The sequence below is a fragment of the Pistacia vera genome, unplaced genomic scaffold (assembly GCF_008641045.1).
Source record: "Pistacia vera cultivar Batoury unplaced genomic scaffold, PisVer_v2 Contig136, whole genome shotgun sequence".
Taxonomy (NCBI): domain Eukaryota; kingdom Viridiplantae; phylum Streptophyta; class Magnoliopsida; order Sapindales; family Anacardiaceae; genus Pistacia; species Pistacia vera.
Genome location: NW_022195423.1, coordinates 298,566 through 319,353, shown reverse-complemented (window position 1 = coordinate 319,353; position 20,788 = coordinate 298,566). Strand labels below are relative to the sequence as shown.

At 33.3% G+C, this 20,788-nt stretch overlaps 1 protein-coding gene across 5 annotated transcripts; it reads left to right on the top strand.

Annotated features, from left to right (window-relative positions):
• Positions 1-5,295: 5,295 nt before the first annotated feature.
• Positions 5,296-14,927, top strand: LOC116122586 (glycogen synthase-like). Of its 5 annotated transcripts, XR_004126927.1 has the most exons (9): positions 5,296-6,491; positions 6,960-7,477; positions 7,876-7,974; positions 8,107-8,159; positions 9,122-9,179; positions 9,615-9,696; positions 10,413-11,773; positions 12,010-13,818; positions 13,923-14,927. XR_004126927.1 is itself a non-coding variant. In XM_031408418.1 (6 exons), exons 2-6 carry the CDS (start codon positions 7,472-7,474, stop codon positions 9,627-9,629), a joined length of 231 nt encoding a protein of 76 aa, XP_031264278.1. In that variant the 5' UTR covers positions 5,296-6,491; positions 6,960-7,471; the 3' UTR covers positions 9,630-9,945. The 5 variants fall into 5 exon arrangements, 1 of the variants encoding a protein (XP_031264278.1); XR_004126928.1 differs by having other exon boundaries at positions 5,296-5,657; positions 12,010-14,927; XR_004126926.1 differs by having other exon boundaries at positions 12,010-14,927.
• The last annotated feature ends 5,861 nt before the right edge of the window (positions 14,928-20,788 follow it).

Sequence of the window (20,788 nt, the reverse complement as noted above, 5' to 3'; positions counted from 1 at the left end):
TCTTGTGACACATTACTCTAATCTCTCTCAGGCATGATAGTGATCTTCTTTTGGTGCCATATGAAAGAGTATATGTTATCTCTGCCTCGGTGTGTAGCATCCACATCATACTGCCATGGTCGTCCAAGAAGTACATGGCATGCATCCATCACCATGTCACAAAGGACCTCAGACTTGTACGTTTTTTCCCAAAGCTAAAGGCAATCTACACTGTCTCTTTACTCGCACACTTGGTCCCTTCTTAATCCACCCAATTGTATAGAGATTTGGGTCTGTCTTCAGTTTCAAATGCTCCACTAATGCTTTTGAAACCAAGTTTTCACTGCTACATCCATCAATAACAAGCTTGAAAATGTTGGAATTCACTACACATTTCCTTTCAAAGATCTTCTTGCGTGGAGTTTCTTCAGGCTTTGTAGGTGAATACAAGATCCTCTTTACTATTAAAACAATCTCATCTCCTTGCTCGTCAACAATCTCTTCATCTTCCCCTCCATCAAATACCACTTCTTCCTCCTCATCCTCATCCTTCTTAGGTTATGTGTAGTTGGTGAATTTTCTTCTTGGGCAATCGTTGGATCGATGCCCATACTCGTTGCATTTGAAGCACTTGATTCCTCTGTTCACGTCCACTTTCTCCTTTCCCTTTGGTTCAATTTTCTTGGCCTCTACTGTTTTTCCACGGTTCAAATTCTCGAACTTAGGAATAATAGTCTTTGAATCTTCTTGCTTCTTTGATTGGTTACTCCTTTGTAACCCCTCCTCATTAAAAGCCTTTCAGCCCTCGTAACAAGGTTATGTGATTGATCCATAGACCAAATGCTATGCATTGCTATCTGGTCTTGGATAGAATAAGACAATCCATTGACATATCTCGCCACTTGCTGATCTTCCATCTCATTCACGTCACAACGAGTTTGTAGTCTTAAGAACTCCTCTGTATAGGTAGCTACTGTCCTCGCCCCTTGATAACAGTTTTGGAGTTGCTGAAATAGGGTCTGCTCATAATCTATCGGAAGAAACCTTGCCTTCAATAAGGCTTTCATTTGTTCACAGGCTCTCACGACAGGTAACCCTCTCATCCTCTGCTTTTCTTGGTGCCTCTGCCACCATGCTCCTGGTCCTCCTTTTAGTTTATATGCCACCAATCTCACTTTCTGTTTGGGGTCGATCTGCATAACTTCAAGGAATCGTTCTATTCCGTATAACCAATCCAAGAACTGTTCTATGTCCGTTACTCTATTAAACGTAGGCAGTGCGACCTTAATCTTGTATGTGTTATGATTGATCTGTTGTCTCCTTGGTTGTGGTCCTGGATAGTAACCTCCTCCATAATTTTCTTCCAACTCGGGCATGGAATTGATGTCATCATTGGATAGGTGTAGAAGTTGGTTGTTTATAGGAGTGTTTGGTTCTGTATAGTTTTGGCCAAATAATGGGTTGGTGTGTGAGTTTCGGATGTGTGGTGTTTGGTTTTGGGGAAATCTGTTAAGGCGAGGTTGGTTGAGGGGTGGTGGGTTTCTGACAGGGGTAGATTGAGGATGGTTTTAAGTGGTTTGTGATTCAGGGTTAAGGTTAGGATTTTCAAATTGGTTGAGCCTTACCTCATAGTTATCCATCCTGGTACGTAGTTCATGTATCTCGGTTGTGAATTCTGATATCTGTCTGGTCAAGGCTTCAATGGTAGTCTCTAACCTTCGGGATCCTTCTTCTTCTTGCCCAACTATCTCAAGACAGGGCTCTGATACCACCTGACGCAGCACAAGCATAGAATGGGGTTGTGATATCGTTCACATAGACGCAAATTCTTGACTATTGCTCAACGAATGAAGAAAATTGATACAACTTGATAGCCTCAAGGCTATCATAGGAACAATGAAGAATATTCAGAATTTTTTTTTATTAATGGACATCGACTTTCATGAGAAACTGGCCTTTTTATAGGCTTAAACTCCTAATTATAGACTAACTGATATTTCTAAACAATTAAGAATTAGTAAAACTCTCCAACTAATAAGAAATTGAGATTCCTAAACAATTAAGAATTAGTAAAACTGTCCAACTAATAATAAATTGAATTTAAATCAAAATCCATGATGTGGTCCTCCATCATTCTGAGTCCCTACTCTAGCCATAATAAAACATCTTCTTCATTAAAGATTGTTTTTTATGGTTTTCCAATTGGCATAGGATAGAAGATAGCTCTCTAAATTTCTCTCAAAATCATCTTAGTATAAGCATTTCTCTAACACTTGAGCAATAATGGTTGGATGTAAGTGATTAATTTTCGTATTAAGTATATCTAATTTTATTTTATATAGCATCACGAAGCAATTAAGGCCTAGGGTGGGCCCGTGCCATCCCTGAGGTTTAAAAAAAAGTTGCAAGTTCTTACACTTAGGCCCTGAATCTTTTTATAATTTATTATCCCCTGAATCTTTTTATAATTTATTACCCCCTCAAATTCCTTACAAAAACATGTAAAATGAAATTTTACCAAATTCAATATTAAAAAAACAAACTAGATTAGATTTTAGATTATAAATAAGGCCCATCGTATAGAAAATTCAATAATCCAATCCAATAATCAAGCCCAAAAACAAACTAAATGAAACTTTAGATTATAAATAAATAAAACACATTTTATACAAACTTAATAAATTAACATTTTGATATAGGACAAATTCTTTATACCTAAGAAATCACATTCTACTATTATAGGTTTCCTTATTTTAGTATGTTTTCCATTATTTTCTTTATCATTTTTCAAGAAATTATAACGTATTGATAAAAACTATTATCAATAAATATTGGAACTTTCAATATTTATCATTATAAAAAAAATTTATCACTTGAATTTTCGGCTCTGCCACTATGTATAGTAGTTCAAGCAAATGAACATATAGAGCATCTTAGACAAGTTTTTCTTACCTTTTGGATAGAAAAAATTATGCCATCCTTAAATAGTGTTCTTTATTGTACATATGATTCATATTCCTATGTTGCATAATGTTTGCCGAAGGGATTAATGTCGATGAGGACAAAGGTAAAGGCGTTTACCATGTGGCCTATACTTATAAACTTTTTTAAGGGAGAGTTTAGTGGACCTTATGAACACCTGAAATTTTCAAAAGTAAAAATTCAATTTCTTCTTTAATTTTTAGATTGGATGAATATTTTGCTTTTGAAGTTTGGATAAGGGGCTTTTGAAAGGATTATGAAAGAAGAGGGTTGATGAGATTTGTACAAGTTCAAGGGGTCACCCAGTACACTGATGAGATTATATGAGTTGATTGGGGTTGTTTATGCAATGTTTCAATCGTTTGGGTTTATTTAGAATTGAGGTAAGGGCAGTATTACTATATTAGGATTGTTTTGTAACTTGATTGATTTTGTATAAGAAGAAAACATATTAAATGTTGCCTTCATTCGAGCGTTTGAGAGAACTGATTATATAGAGCAGAGAAATATGTAGAGAAAAGGGGAAAGAATTGAGAAAACGAAAAGGAGAAAGGTAGGTTGTTATGGATTGAGGTAAGTATAATCATACGTAATATATGTATTTTTACATGCATATGCTTTATTATTTGAAAATGGGAATTCTCATGAAGAAACTGATTTTCATATGTACGAAATTGTTATGTTTTATAAAACTATGTAGCTTTGAAGTGTTTATTCGTCAAACGGATTTGTAGAAAAGTATACATGAACATGAACATGAATCATATATTGATATTATAGTTACATTTTCCTTGTTTTTTTGCAATTATAATTAGATTTTAATTAATTATTTCATTAGTTATTTTTACTATAATAGTATCTAGGATATTATCAATTTAGTTACAACTGTTTTTTACAAATTGCTAAANAGTAGTTCAAGCAAATGAACATATAGAGCATCTTAGACAAGTTTTTCTTACCTTTTGGATAGAAAAAATTATGCCATCCTTAAATAGTGTTCTTTATTGTACATATGATTCGTATTCCTATGTTGCATAATGTTTGCCGAAGGGATTAATGTCGATGAGGACAAAGGTAAAGGCGTTTACTATGTGGCCTATACTTAAAAACTTTTTTAGGGGAGAGTTTAGTGGACCTTATGAACACCTGAAATTTTCAAAAGTAAAAATTCAATTTCTTCTTTAATTTTTAGATTGGATGAATATTTTGCTTTTGAAGTTTGGATAAGGGGCTTTTGAAAGGATTATGAAAGAAGAGGGTTGATGAGATTTGTACAAGTTCAAGGGGTCACCCAGTACACTGATGAGATTATATGAGTTGATTGGGGTTGTTTATGCAATGTTTCAATCGTTTGGGTTTATTTAGAATTAAGGTAAGGGCAGTATTACTATATTAGGATTGTTTTGTAACTTGATTGATTTTGTATAAGAAGAAAACATATAAATGTTGCCTTCATTCGAGCGTTTGAGAGAACTGATTATATAGAGCAGAGAAATATGTAGAGAAAAGGGGAAAGAATTGAGAAAACGAAAAGGAGAAAGGTAGGTTGTTATGGATTGAGGTAAGTATAATCATACGTAATATATGTATTTTTACATGCATATGCTTTATTATTTGAAAATGGGAATTCTCATGAAGAAACTGATTTTCATATGTACGAAATTGTTATGTTTTATAAAACTATGTAGCTTTGAAGTGTTTATTCGTCAAACGGATTTGTAGAAAAGTATACATGAACATGAACATGAATCATATATTGATATTATAGTTACATTTTCCTTGTTTTTTTGCAATTATAATTAGATTTTAATTAATTATTTCATTAGTTATTTTTACTATAATAGTATCTAGGATATTATCAATTTAGTTACAACTGTTTTTTACAAATTGCTAAAAACGGGACACAAATTTCAATTTGTTCAATTTACGGACACTAAATAGTAACTCTATTCAATTTAGGGACAAAACATACACTAATTTCAATTTGTTCAACTTAGGGATACTAAATAATAGCATGTTTAATTTAGGGAGCTTATTGTTAACTTTAACAAAAAACACCAAAAAGACCCTACTTATTTATTTGGTTTTAGATAAATATTTAAAAAGTTTGTTTGATTTCAAAGTTCAAATATTAAAATTAATAAAATAAAAAGAAAAATCCCGTTTTAAAATCTTTAAAAAAGGCAAAAAAAGTTTGCATGATAAAAATTGACAACAATTTTTATTTATAAATTAAAAAATTAATAAATAAATGAAAAAAATAAAAATAAAATGAAAAGACGTTGGCTTTCCCTCAAGCCAGCCTCGCTGGCCAAGCGTGCCTATCAGCTATGTTGTTGGCATGAAGGAAAACCAACTTTTACTTTTGTATAACGGTATAACCCAGCCAAGGATGAATAACATTTAATTTTTGAAAATCTTAAAAATCAACAACGGCTCTACGACCCACTACTTTCTTCTTTGTATAAGTTACGCTTTTTTGTTGCTTGTGAACCAGTTTCATTTCTCGCTAGTTTTGGCTTTCAATTACAGAGATTTTGTGTTCTTTGTTGGGATTCAGAGAGTCACGGATATGGCGTTTTTCGCGGATGATGTGTACCTTTTGGCTACTGTGAGTGTGGAGGGGCGAGTTTATGTTTGGAAGATATGTGAAGGTCCAGATGAACAAGATAAGCCACAAATTACAGGCTTTCTTTGTCAGTCAATTCCACTCTCTCTCTACTTTATTGGTGTATTTACGTTTGTGGGTGGGCTTAGTTTCATGTAATTTCGATCTTCTGCATCTGGGTTTTGTTATGCATATGTACGGCGATTGTGTTTTGAATCTTTGGTTGTGTATTTTTTTTCTTACACTAATCTCTCTCTTCAATATACATCATGAAATGTTGAACAAAAATCAGTTTGATTAATTCTTGATTTTGGTTTTGATTTTCGATTACGTGTGTTTTGAAATTTATGCCTATGCTCTCTTGCTTGCTTTCTTTTTCAATCAATTCCACTCTCTCTCTACTTTATTTGTTATGTTTTATTTAATCGTTTAATTTATATTTCTTGTTTAATTCACCCCTCTGATTGTGATTTAAATTCTGCATTAAACAGAAGATTTGATATCAGCGCTTTAATCAAACAGAAGATTTTGTTTTTGTCTCTTTGTAGTGCCCTTGTGGTGTACATTTCTCTTTGAAATAGTTGGGCATCCTCCTTCGTAGGTTGTCCATTTCATTTCATTTCATTTTCTCAGTAATCAAGCAAGAGGGTCTTCAAAATTTTCTTTCTACTCAGTAAATGTCACACTTTCAACTATTATTTGTTGCAGATATTGTATGAAGTGTAGATTAATATTAATAAAATATCATTTCCCTGAAAATGGAGTGTGCATTTGTGGGCAAGTTCTGTATACATTGTTGGTGAATTCTAGGAGGCTTAAGATTAAGAGAAGAATGGAAATGAGAACTCACAGCAAGTTTTACGCCTCTAAATTCAAGATTACATCAGTGCTTTCTTAAGCAAATCATAATCCTTCTTTGCAGGTCTCATTCTCATAGTTCGTTGATTTGCTGAAAGTCTATATTTTTACTTTGTTTGATGACTGAGTACAAATATCATTTATTTATTTTATGGAGGAAGTTATGTATAGTTAGGTATTACTTCCTGTGTGAAAAGAACAAATGAATTGTAGACAATGGAAAGTTTGGTTTTTCCTCAGTGAAGGCTATAATGTGTCATTGATTCTAGTCTGGGACGAAACGGAATTAATACCTGAAATTTCTAAGGCTCTTGGAAGAACTGGAGATCATGTGTATTGATTTTGCTAGAATTTTTTTGTTTCGGATAAGAATTGTTGTTAATTAAAATTTGTTGATATAATTTTGTGTGCTTTGTGATTTAAATTATATTGATTTTGTTTATGGCAGAATGTTCGGCGATATTCGGTTGTGAAACTTCTCTGTGTCATGTCTTTCTTTGTGACCATATGTGCCACCACCTCAATTTTGCAGGTAGCTACTGAAAAACAGGGAAGTCCAGCTGGTTTTGGTCTTGGAGAATGGGTTTGGCCTTCTCCTGGGGATGAAATCCCATTTTGGATGAACAAATTTCCCTCAACAAATGTGAGCCCAGAAGTTTCAGCTGACATAGAGAAGGACTCCAATCTCTTGCACATTATTCATATTACAGCTGAAATGGCACCTATAGCAAAAGTTGGTGGTCTTGGTGATGTTGTAAGTGGATTGGCCTGTCCATGTTTGTCACGCGGCCATGCAATAGATGTAATGCTCCCTTTCTATGAGTGCATTCAGATACAGGAGATCAATGATTTGGAATTGATCAATACATATAACTCTTATCATGATGGTGATTGGTGGTAAAAGCCTATCGTGGGTTAGTCTCAGGAATCTCGGTGATTTTTATTGAATCATCAAATCAGTTCTTCAAGGGGCAATATTTCTATGGGGGTTCATACAATGAGCTGGAGGCATATGTATTTTTCAGTCGTGCTTGCCTAGAATGGATGCAGGTCTGTGAATTGGCATTGGGTATTATCTTTAGTTCTGTAAATTATTATCTAGACTACACTATTTTGAAACAGATCAAGCTGGTCTTTGAATTATTAAACAAATAGAAGATTATGTATTGAAGATTTAAGTTTTTTCTGGTGTGTAAAGTGTAAACTACTAAAACACTGAAATTTTTTGCATGAAGTGTATGTCTTGTCTTAATTGACAGTGTACAGGTAAAAAAATTTCACCTGCATTCACTTATCCAAGAGGTTGGGTGGTAGCAAGTGATCAAGCTAGTGACATCTCAAATGATATACTTCTTGCTTACTTTTTTTCAAAGTTTTTTTGGAGCTTAGTATCATTGGTTGAGTTATTGTGTTCTTCTGAAATCTAACAAGATAGTACTACATAGCAGGTGACTGGAGTTCATCCTGATATCATTCATGTCCATGAGTGGCAGACAGGTGCTTTGCCCCTGCTTTACTGGGATATGTATCACCTTCTTTCGCTCAAGGTATTTTACTTGGTTTTCTGTTATCGCTATCTGTACAGAGTTCATTTCTTTAAGTTTCTTACTAGAATAAAGAAATATTGTAAATCAGTCTTTTTTTGCATATAATGTTGATAATATTTATGTACTTTGCAGAAACCGAGAATAGTGTTGACAATCCACAACATGGAGCATTATGAGGAATGCAGGTAACTCACAGCTTCTTTTTTTCCTTTTGTTATTATTTGAGTTACCATTTATCTTCATAGTTGTTTTCTTTATCACGTATCCGTGCTTCTTCATCTGGATTTTTCATAAAATACAATCTTACAAGTAGTACAAATTCCCTTGAGAAGTTAAAGAAATCTAAAGAACATTATACTCTTCTCACCACATGGTTATGCATTGGATAGATTCATACAATATAACAATGATTAAAAGCCAGCTATTTTGAAAAACCACCCCCTACTTAACCAATTCTGTTTCAATCTAAAATTCTGAAAACCTGTTTCAGTCTATTTAATCATCATTAATATATTATTTAACCCCTCTGATTCTGCTCTCATTCTACTTCCTATTCGATCTTTTCCTAATTTTCTGTCCTCTCCTTTTCTTTCCTTCTGCCTGTCCAAAATCATTTTTTTTTTTTTTTTTATAATTACCAGGATTCCTGAAATCCAGGAGTTTCAGAATTAAATTCAAATGAAAAAAGACCTAATTACTCAAGTTAAACTTGATTGAATTGTGAGAATATTCTAATGTGCTGAAATTGTTGAAATTACAATTCGGTCATTGCATAAGTGATAGGAAAACTCATGTTTAACTTCATGAAGCAAAAACTGATTAAACGATATACTACTGGTGATCCAGTCGTCAAAATCATGTAAATCTTGCATCTAAGATATTGTTTGAAAACCCAAAAAGTGATAAACATAAGTTACTGAAACTTAGAATTTTGCAACAAAATCCTTTTGTTATTCTGCATGGCTTAAATTCTGATATTTCATGGTCCATGCAAAGTTACTAGCTTGTAAATGCTGGAGATTGGTGTTGTTGTGTCTTTGTGTATTTTTGGCACGCGATAATATAAATAAACAAAATGTTGATAAGTTCTGTTCTTATCTTGTATTTTTTTCCATCTCTTTAAGATGTGTGTTTCTTATGTTTGCAGAAAAGAGCAACTCAGTAAATGTGGTCTTGATGGATCTATATATGGAACTGAGGACAAGGTGAGCTTTTTATGTGGATATCATACATGCATTTTAAAATTTTAATTTGTCAATTACCTATATTTGTAGATACTTAGTATATGGCATCGAAGCATCAGATTATGTTAAATAACTAGTACTTGTTTGTTATGGTAGCATTTTTTCTGCTGCAAAGAGGTGGGTTGATTTTTTGTCATGGCAATCCAAAAGGAATAAAGATTTTTATATTGTCTTCTCTATTACTCTCATCTCCTAATGAAAAGATGTTTGGTTCATTCGGCCATGGATTTATTTATTTTTAAGTTTTAATGTGCTAAAATCTTTGAGAACTCAGATTATGGTTTTGATTTTCTTTTTTCTGTTAAAGCTTCACTCACCTATTGCTCTAGTTAAACTCCAATATACTCTTGTAAATAGCTAAAGCTTCTAGTTTTCTAATATCTATTAACTTGGCAGGCAGTCGATGATTGAACAATTGGCCACAATCCTAAGAGACTGAGCCTATTGAAGGGTGGAATTGTGTAAGCAGTGTTGTAATGTGAGTGGTCTTTTGATTTGTGGTTTTGTGTTTGTAATTTTCTAAAATTTGCGTGCTCTCTTCTCTCACATATTATTATTTCTTACTACTCATGTCACTTTCTTCTTTATCTCTTAACACCCATTGACTGCATCTTGCCTATGTGCAGATCTTCTTGTTCTCATTTTTGGACACTCTTGTTTTTTATTGCTAGTAGATGTGTTATAATACTACTCAAAACAATTGCTTCTTGCTGAATGAATAAATGAAAATTTGGGTTCAAAGCTAGTAGGGATTCAACATATTTTGAATTGGCTGTGCTTGACTAATATTTAAGAGTCCTCTTTTCAAGAGCTAGAAACACGGTGATGTCAGTACAACAATCATTGTCATCTTATTGAGGAGTAAACCTTACAGCTTTGAATTTGAATATGTTGAAGTGTATAATTCTATATTAGGATATTAGGATTATAATCAAAATATATATTAAGAACAAAAGCTGTAAAATAGGAAGTTATATTATTTATTTCCTAGATTAGATTATTTGTTTCCTAAATTAGTTCTTTATTTTCCTATATATTGATGTATTATTTTCTGATCATAACACGAAATATAAACACACTATTAGTTCTCTTTGATTTTTCACATGGTATCAGAGCTAGGTTGTCAGAAATTTTAAATTTTTTTTTCTAGCGAAGCTTTTCGGTGACAATTATGCGTTTCTCTCTGGTGTTCAGAACCTCCATCTAACCATACACGTCTCATCGTCTCCATTTTGCCGGTAGAACCTCACAAAGATCGACGTCATTGGCCGCCGCACACACAGTGTTTCTTTCCAGCAGATCCAACTCCGATCTCCTTTTTCGGCGAGAATCAGTTCTCACCGTCGGCACCAGCTTGCTCAGAAAATGACGACGAGCAAAACTCACTAAGGTTCTATTGCCTTTGATGTCAAACTTCGACAGCTTCACCAGATTTTGCCGCTATCCTCGCCGGATCTTCTGCTCCGATCTGTTTGTTTGATCCGTGTTACCTTTGGTTCTGGTTTCCGGTCAAATTTGCTGGTTATCATGGGTACTTCTAGCTCAAACTCCACTTCCGTTGGTTTTTCTTTCTTGTCTCTCTAACTAATCACCACTGATAAGTTGATTGGGAGTGCGAATTATTCTTCTTGGGTTGCCTTTGTCGAGTTATGGTGTACGGGTCAAGGTCTAGAGGATCACTTGACCACAAAGGCTATTGACATCACATCAGATAAGTCTTCCTGGATCAAAACTGATGCTTTATTGTGTAATCTATTATGGCAATCAATTGACACTAATTTGCATCCCATTTACAAAACATACTGCACATGTTGTGAGATATGGAGTTAGGCTAAACTACTATATACCAATGATATTCAACGCTTGTATTCTGTTGTGTCCAATCTCATTCATCTAAAACAATAGGATATGAGTGTCAAATTTTCTTGGTAAGATGGTCTCCCTTAAGGCAAAGGACAATCTTCTCTTACCCGCTGGTAAATCTATTGTAGAAGATCTAGCACAATGAGATAAATTCTTCATGGTTTTAACCCTTGCTGCTATTAGTCCTGATTTCACTCCTGTTCGAGATCAGATTTTAGCTAGCGCTACTGTGCCGTCTCTTGATGCAGTATTTGCTAGGTTACTTCGGGTTTCATCCCCAAGTACTATCCCCAGTTCTACCGCTGTTGACTCTTTTACTCTGGCTTCTCAGTCTCAAACTACTTATAAAGGAAAGTAGGGAGATCATGGTTGAAGCGGACGACCGAACTGTAGTTATTGTCATCGTTCAGGGCATACTAGAGAAAAATGTTACAAATTACATGGTTGCCCTTTTCAGACCGCTAATGTTGCTTAGGCTGACCTTTGTTCTAACTCTTTTGAAGGACACATTCAGTCATCATTAACTCTCATTGAGGCTGATTATGAAGAGTACCTCTAATTCCAGGCAAATAAGCAGTCTTCTTCATCTATTGCCTCTATCGCTCAATCGGGTAATTCAGTTGCATGCCTTACTCAATCTTCTTCTCTTGGACCTTGGGTTCTTGACTCGGGTGCCGCTGATCACATTTCTGGTAACCCTCAATTACTTTCTCATTTAACTAATGTTGCATCTTTACCATCCGTTACTTTAGCCAATGGCTCTAAAGCTGTTGTTAAAACTGTAGGTCATGCCAAACCACTTCCATCTTTAGAATTAGACTTTGTTTTCTATATTCCTAATTGTCTATTTAATCTTGTCTTTGTCAGTAAACTTACCCGCTTTTTAAATTGTTCTATATCTTTTGATATGGACTCTGTTGTTATACAGGATCGAGGCGCGGGATAGATGATTAGCACAGGACATGAGTCACAAGGCCTCTATCATCTCCATCTATCATCTATAGCATGCACTGTCATTGAATCTCCAACACTCCTTCATAATCGTTTGGGTCATCCCAGTTTAGTAAAGCTTAAAAAGATGCATCTTGGTCTATTTAATTTATCGTCTTTAAATTGTGAGTCATCTCAGCTTGGAAAACATTCTCGTAGCACCTTTCCAAAGCGTGTTAATAAACGGGATGCGTCCCTTTTTGAGTTAGTTCATTCAGATGTGTGGGGACCTTGTCGTGCGTCATTTATTTTAGGTTTTCAGTACTTTGTTACCTTTATTGATGATTACTCATGTTGTACTTGGTTATTCCTAATGAAAACTCGTTCCGTGTTATTTTCCATCTTTGAATCTTTTTGTGCGGAAATTAAGACTCAATTTAATTCTGTTATTAGAGTATTACGTACTCGCGAGTATATCTCTGATCTGTTTACTAAATTCATGTCTTCTTAGGGAATCCTTCATTAGTCCTCTTATGCTTATACCCTACAACAAAATGGGGTTATTGAGCATAAAAACAGACATCTCATTGAAACTGCTTGTACCTTACTTTTACATAATAAAGTCCCTTTTCGTTTTTGGGCAAATGTTGTTTTGACCACCTGTTTCTTAATAATCGGATGCTTTTTTTTGTCCTCAACGACAAGGTACCTCATTCCATTTTATTTCCTGATCAATCGTTGTATTCTATCCCTCCTTGTGTCTTTGGGTGCACATGCTTTGTCCATGTTTTCCTTCCTGATTAGGACAAACTGGCAGCTAAATCTACTAAGTGTATTTTCTTAGGGTATTCACGTCTTCAGAAAGGATATAAGTGTTATTCTCCATTAACACATCACTATTCTCTCTCTGTTGATGTTACGTTTTTTGAGTTGTCTCCATTCTTTTCTTCTTCTACCATAGATTGTGATTCAATTACCACAATCCTTCCCATATCGTACATAACCAATCTTCCAAAGTCTGTCATAGTCCCCCAATCTTCTACTACCGAGTCTCCCATTACAAATCATAGTCTTGTTCCATTTACAGGCACTATTCTTGATCTGGCTAGTGCCCTTGAGGCTCCTATCGATGGCAGTCCTGCTCCTAATTCCTCCAATGCCACAGTTCTCTCCTGATGATCAGTTTCCCATTGCCATTCGTAAAGGTATGCGGTCTACTCGCAACCCTCATTTGATCTATAATTTTTTAAGTTATCAGCGTTTATATTATGCATTTGTGTCCCACACTTTCTTCTGTTTCTGTCCCTTCAAATGTTCATGAGGCACTCTCTGATCCCGGATGACGTCAGGCAATGATTGATGAGATGACTGCTTTGCTTTATAATCACACATGGGAGTTCGTTCCATTATCTCTAGGACATTCGACTGTTGGGTGTCACTAGATTTATACGGTCAAAGTTGGTCTTGATGGTCAGGTTGATCGCTTAAAGTCCCGATTAGTTGCCAAGGGCTACACTCATATATGGGATGAATTATTTTGATACTTTTTCCTCGGTTGCTAAGATGTCTTATGTCCGCTTATTCTTAGCAATGACTGCTATTCAACATTGGCCTCTGCATCAATTGGATATTAAGAATGTCTTTCTTCATGGTGAACTTCAGGAAGACATTTATATGGAGCAACCTCTTGGGTTTGTTGCTTAGGGGGAGTATGCCTTGATATGCAAACTTCGTCGTTCTTTGTATGGTTTGAAACAGTCTCCTCGTGCCTGGTTTGGATGATTCAGTACTGTTGTCCAAGAGTTTGGTATGATTCGGTGCGAGTTTGATCATTCTGTCTTTTATAGACATACATCACTAAGACAATGTATCTATCTAGTTGTTTATGTTGATGATATTGTGTCATTACAGGGAGTGATCAAGATGATATTGAACAATTGAAGAAGCATTTATTCAGACACTTTTAGACCAAAGATTTAGGACTTCTTAAATACTTCCTTGGAATAGAAGTTGCTCAGTCCAAATCTGGTATGGTTATCTCTCAGAGAGAGTATGCACTAGATATTCTTGAAGAAACATGAATGTCCAATTGCAGACCAATAGACTCTCTTATAGATCCTAATTTAAAACTCTCACCTGGACAAGGGGAGTCGCTGACTGATCTTGGAAGATACTAAAGACTGGTTGTAAACTTAATTATCTCACTATCGCACGACTTGATATTTCCTTTTCTGTTAGTGTTGTAAGTCAGTTCCTACAGTCTCCATGCAGTTGTTCAGATTTTAAGGTATATAAAGGGTGCACCAGACAAAGGCTTGTTATATGAGAATAGGGGTAATTCACATATTATTGGATATTCTAATGCTGATTGGGCAGGGTCTCCATCTGATAAACGTTCTATTTTTGGTTTTTGTGTTCTTATTGGAGGAAACCTAGTGTCTTGGAAAACTAAGAAGCAAACTGTTGTTGCTCGATCAAGCTCAGAAGCTAAATACTATGCAATGGCCTTAGGTACTTGTGAGCTCATTTGGTTAAAACAACTTATCAAAAAGTTGAAATTTGAAGAAGTGTCACAAATGAAGTTACTCTTTGATAATCAAGCTGCTTTCCATATTGTCTCTAATCTAGTATTTCATGAGAGGACTAAACACATAGAAATTAATTGTCATTTTATTCGGAAAAAAGTTCTATCTGGATGTATTACCACTAGTCAAGTCAGTTCCAACTACTAGTTAGTAGACATCCTCACTAAATCTCTCAGGGGTTCGCGTGTTGATTTTATCTGTAGCAAGCTTGACACATATGACTTATATATGACTTATATGCTCTAGCTTGAGGGAGAGTGTTGAAGTGTATAATTCTATATTAAGATATTAAGATTGTAATCAATATATATTAAGAACAAAATTTGTAAAATAGGAAATTAAATTATTCATTTCCTAGATTAGATTATTTGTTTCCTAGATTAGTTCTTTATTTTCATATATATTGATGTATTATTTTATGATCATAACACAAGAAATGTAAACACACTATTAGTTCTCTCTGATTTTGCACATAACATATAAATTTCAAAAGTTATGTTGGATCTGGTAGGGTGAACTGTAATTGTTGTATTGTTCAACCTTTGGTTTAGTTCTTCTCTGAAAAATGTTTTTCACAAGTATTGGCTGGTACCGGACCTTGAGTTAACGGTTGGAGCCTACTTCCAGTTATGATAGAATATGAAAATGATGGTAACCATTTGTATACAATTATTTTAGAAATGCTCTTGTTTGTGTAAATTGAAATCTTAGCTCAAGTCTGTTTATTTATGCATGCCTTATTAATACTGAACCAGTATACGAAACCCAACATATAATTGCTGATAAAAATGAAATAAAACATTATCTTTTAATATATTGCATTTATTTATTTTTTATCTCTATCTTCATTTTCCTGAACTTATGTCAATATAGACTAATGCAATGTGGTAAAACACATTTGTAACCAAATAAAGCTATATGTAACTTACTTGTTCTAGTCAGCACTGCCCAATCCCATAGGACTATTGCTCTATTATTCTCCTTCCTAATGTTGGAAAAGTAACCCGCNAAAAAAAAAAAAAAAAAAAAACTTAATACAAACATGAGAAAATTGGTTGGCTAGGCAGGCAAGTGAAGAAATCAAAGTCACAGTTTCATAAACCTCTTTAGAAATGGTCAAGTTTAATGAAATTTCATAATCCATATTCTATTCTATATGCACAACTTATGATAGGTATAATTATTGTCTTAAATGATATTAATCCCAGTATATGTACTGTAAACTCTCTCTCTCTAACAAGAGTTAACTCCTGCCAATGAAAGTCAAGTCTATGTGTGCCGTCTACTCACAACCTTCATCCGATCTATAATTTTTTAAGTTATCATCGTTTATCTTCATCATATTATGCATTTTTGTCTACAATTTCTTCTGATTCTGTCCCTTCAAATGTTCATGAGGCACTCTCTGATCTTGAATGACGTCAAGCAATGGTTGATGAGATGACTGCTTTGCATCATAATCACACATAGGAGCTAGTTCCATTACCTTTAGGACATTCAACTGTTGGGTACAGTCAAAGTTGGTCCGGATGGTCAGGTTGATCGCTTAAAAGCCCGATTAGTTTCCAAGGGTTACACTCAGATACATGGGATGGACTATTTTGATACTTTTTCCCTGGTTGCTAGATGTCTTCTGTCCGCTTATTCTTAGCAATGGCTACTATTCAACATTGGCCTCTGCATCAATTGAATATTAAAAATGCATTTCTTCATGGTGAACTTCAAGAATATATTTATATAGAGCAACCTCCTAAGTTTGTTGCTCAGGGGGAGTCTTCCTTGGTATGCAAACTTCGTCGTTCTCTATATGGGTTGAAATAGTCTCCTCGTGTCTGGTTTGGACGATTCAGTACTTTTATCCAAGAGTTTGGTATGATTCGGTGTTCTATCTTTTATAGACATACATCACCAGGACAATGTATTTATCTGGTTGTTTATGTTGATGATATTGTCATTACAGGGAGTGATCAAGATAGTATTAAACAATTGAAGATGCATTTATTCAGACACTTTCAGACCAAAGATTTAGGACTTCTTAAATACTTCCTTGGTATAGAAGTTGCTCAGTCCAAATCTGGTATTATTATCTCTCAAAGAAAGTATGCACTAGATATTCTTGAAAAAACAGAAATGTCAAATTACAGACCAATAGACTCTCTTATGGATCCTAATTTAAAACTCTCACCTGAACAGAAAACCCTAATAGGTCCAAAACAGCAAAATAATGAATAATCAGAATAAAACGACAGCGTTTTCTTGAATTGGGAGATAGAGATAAGCTCCGAACTTCGAAGTCCAGCTCAGAGAATGAGAGTTTCCAGTTTTGGGCATTTGGCGCAAATTACGAGAGAAAGAGGACATTTGTCCAAAGGGCGCCAGGAGAACAGTGTGCACCAGGAAAATAAAGGAATTTTATAGTGAAAACTTTCAAATAAGGATTTTTTTTCTTTTCTTTTTTGTTGTTGTTTTTTTTCCCCGGGGGGGAGAGAGGGGAAGGGGAATATTATTAATTTCAATATTTGGACTAAATTAGTATTGGATTTTTACTTTTTTTGGAATATATTAAAAAATTTCTCTATTATTTTTTTTTAGAGAGATTCTTTGCTTACCTATTTAACATTGGAATCAAGATTTTTAAACTATATACTATGTAGGGCTTTTATGGATCAAAATAAATTTGCATGTAATTAGACCAAAAAAAAAGAACTTAATACAAACATAAGAAAATTGGTTGGCTTGGCAAGCGAAGAAATCAAAGTCACAGTTTCATAAACCTCTTTAGAAATGGTCAGGTTTAATAAAATTTCATAATCCATACACTATTCTATATGTACAACTTATGCTGGGTATAATTATTTTCTTAAATGATATTAATCCCAGTAGATGTACCGATAAACTCTTTTTCTAACAAAGAGTTGACCCCTGTAAACGAAAGTCAAGTCTAGGTCTACATCCGATTATTTTTTTTTTTTTTTTTTATTAGGATAATTGGCTACTTTGATACAACTTGAACTCAAGACTGGGCTGGCGTTTTCATTTTTCAACCATACGCCCCTCTATCAATTTGGCCATCAGTGGGTGGTTGGCATCCGAGAATTTTCAACACCTTAATATTAATAAAGCATCCTAAAATTTTTCATAAAGATACTGCTATAAATCCCATTTAAGGAATTATTATACATCAAGCAATAACTGCACACATAAATACCATTACAAATCAAACTGCCCTTGAAAAAATCTCCAGAAACCCAAAAAGAAAATAGAAATGACCAATAGCATGTGCATTCTTCAAGTCAATAGCATTAATAAAGCATCCTAAATTTTTTCATAAAGATACTGCTATAAATCCAATTTAAGGAATTATTATACATCAAGCAATAACTGCATACATAAATACCATTACAAATCAAACTGCCCTTGAAAAAATCTCCAGAAACCCAAAAAGAAAATAGAAATGACCAATAGCATGTGCATTCTTCAAGTCAATAGCATTAATAAAGCATCCTAAATTTTTTCATAAAGATACTGCTATAAATCCAATTTAAGGAATTATTATACATCAAGCAATAACTGCATACATAAATACCATTACAAATCAAACTGCCCTTGAAAAAATCTCCAGAAACCCAAAAAGAAAATAGAAATGACCAATAGCATGTGCATTCTTCAAGTCAATAGCATTAATAAAGCATCCTAAATTTTTTCATAAAGATACTGCTATAAATCCAATTTAAGGAATTATTATACATCAAGCAATAACTGCATACATAAATACCATTACAAATCAAACTGCCCTTGAAAAAATCTCCAGAAACCCAAAAAAANAAGAAAGAAATTAAAAAAAAAAACGATAATATAAATAAAACCGTTGATGTCCCACGCGGCCAATTTTTATTGGTTGATCTACGTGAAACTAATCGGTGCGGAGAATGTTTTTGCGACCCGGTTAAGTTACGTGTTCGGGATACGAAACGCTGCGTTTCATCATTGACCCGTTTGGCAGACGTAATAGACTAATAGTAGATTGATTTTGACAGTGAAAAGGCTGAAATGCCTTTTCACTGCAAAATTTCTTTTTACATATAAATTTTATATATATATATATATATAACAACAACAAAATGTATAGTGATTATAATCAATCATATAACCAATATAAATAAATATATTATTTTAAGATACAGTTTTTAGTGGCCTCCAATATCATAATCAATAATCTAAACATAAAAAAAAAAATGATTTTATTTATAGCTAAATTTATTATTGTTCGTTGAACTCAGGGTTTTACTCCCATCTAAATACTCCTGTTCGTTATTATTATCTGTTGAGCTTAAATATTATATTATCATTGGTTATTACCGAGCTTAGATTTTTACTATTATTCATTGAGCTCAATCGATATTTCACGATCAAGGGTGTAATATTGTTTGTAGTAGTGATTCTTATATATCGTATTCACAATTGAAATATGGCGGAAAGAAAACATCTCTATTTGATTGGGCTCCTTCCTATACCTATGAATTCCATTGGACCTAGAAATGATACATTGCAAAAATCTTTTGGGTATTCCAATATCAATATTATGATTATTTCGCTCTTGTATCTTCTAAAAGGAAAAAAGATCTCTAAAAGCTTTTTACTGGATTTGAAATAGAGTATTTAGGTTTTCCCAATAAATAAAAAGTGTATCATGCATGAATCTAACTAGGATTCGCAATGGCAAAGGAACTGGCTTGGAAAATGAGGAATTCTAATTATAAGATATCTAATAAAATCGTTGCTGGAATTGATGTTTTATTCAAAGAAAAAGATATCGAAGATACTCTCACTTGTTATCATTGAACTCAAATTTTTACTCATCTTCGGGGATACTCTCATTTGTTCATCTTCGTTTAGCTTATAATTTTAGTTGTCTCCAATTTCATAATTAATAATCTAAACATAAAAAAATAATTATATTTGTCCCTCAATTTATTTCTATTCCTACATTGCATATGTGAAAACAAATGGGCTTCAAAATCATGAAAGATAAATAGTGGGGCTTCTTTGTAATTTTATTTTTTTGTTATTAGATAACTTAGTATTATTGCGTAATTATAATAAATGATAACAAATGTCTACAATACAAAATTTGGTTGATATCATATGTGATCCAAAATTCTGATAAACTAACAATGTCACCCTTGTATTCAAAGTCCAATATTAAAGTTAAATAACCATTTCTAAGTAGGGATGGGCACGGGTCAGTCCAAGGCTGGGGACCCCTCTCTCTAGCCTTGGCCCAAAAGCCCAAGGCTATTCCCTAGCCCGTAGCCCGAACGAAGAATCTTGAATTAGGTCCGATCCCCAAATAGGGAATTTAGGGAATCCCCGAAATCCCTATTTGGGGTTTTGCATTATGATTTTTAAAAAAATTTAATGATTTAAAAAAATTATAACGAATCAAAATATTAAAATTATAATTATGATACATTATACATGTATGTAAATATATTATATATTAATGGTATAATATTATGTATTACTGTATTAAGTAATAAGTATTAACAATGAATATATAATATTATGATTATGGATAATATCGTATCATGTATAATGTATAATTTTTATTTTATATCATATTATATATAATGTATAATATATAATATATTATAATAAATTATACCATTTATATTACAATGTCTCATTAATATTCTAAATAATAAATAACATTATATATAATGTATTACATATGATATATTATACATATATATTATAATCAATTCTAAATAAATAACTTCCACGATATAACAAGGGCGATTAGGTAATGGAATTGAAATAATGATTCAATGAGGGACAAAAAAAAAAATTATAATGGTTTATTGATTTATTATAATGAATCAAAATATCAAATGATACATTATACATAAATAACATATATATTATGTATATCAAATGATACATTATACATATATAATATATTTATTATGTATCACAAATATTTATAATGATTTATTATATTTAATATAGTTTTATTTATTACCTGTTTGTATATAGTTTCATAAAATATTCAAACAATTATAATTTATTATTGTATAATTTATAGCTTCATTGATTGATTTTCAACTATTAAATGGTTAAAATTATATATATATACAGTTGATTCTTTCTATAGTAATATTCTATATATGAATAACCTCCATGTAGTCATAA

Coding starts and splice junctions, on each gene's coding strand:
- LOC116122586 (XM_031408418.1), top strand. Junction 7,975..8,106: donor ATCACCTTCTTTCGCTCAAG/GTATTTTACTTG, acceptor TGTACTTTGCAG/AAACCGAGAATAGTGTTGAC. Junction 8,160..9,121: donor GAGCATTATGAGGAATGCAG/GTAACTCACAGC, acceptor TTATGTTTGCAG/AAAAGAGCAACTCAGTAAAT.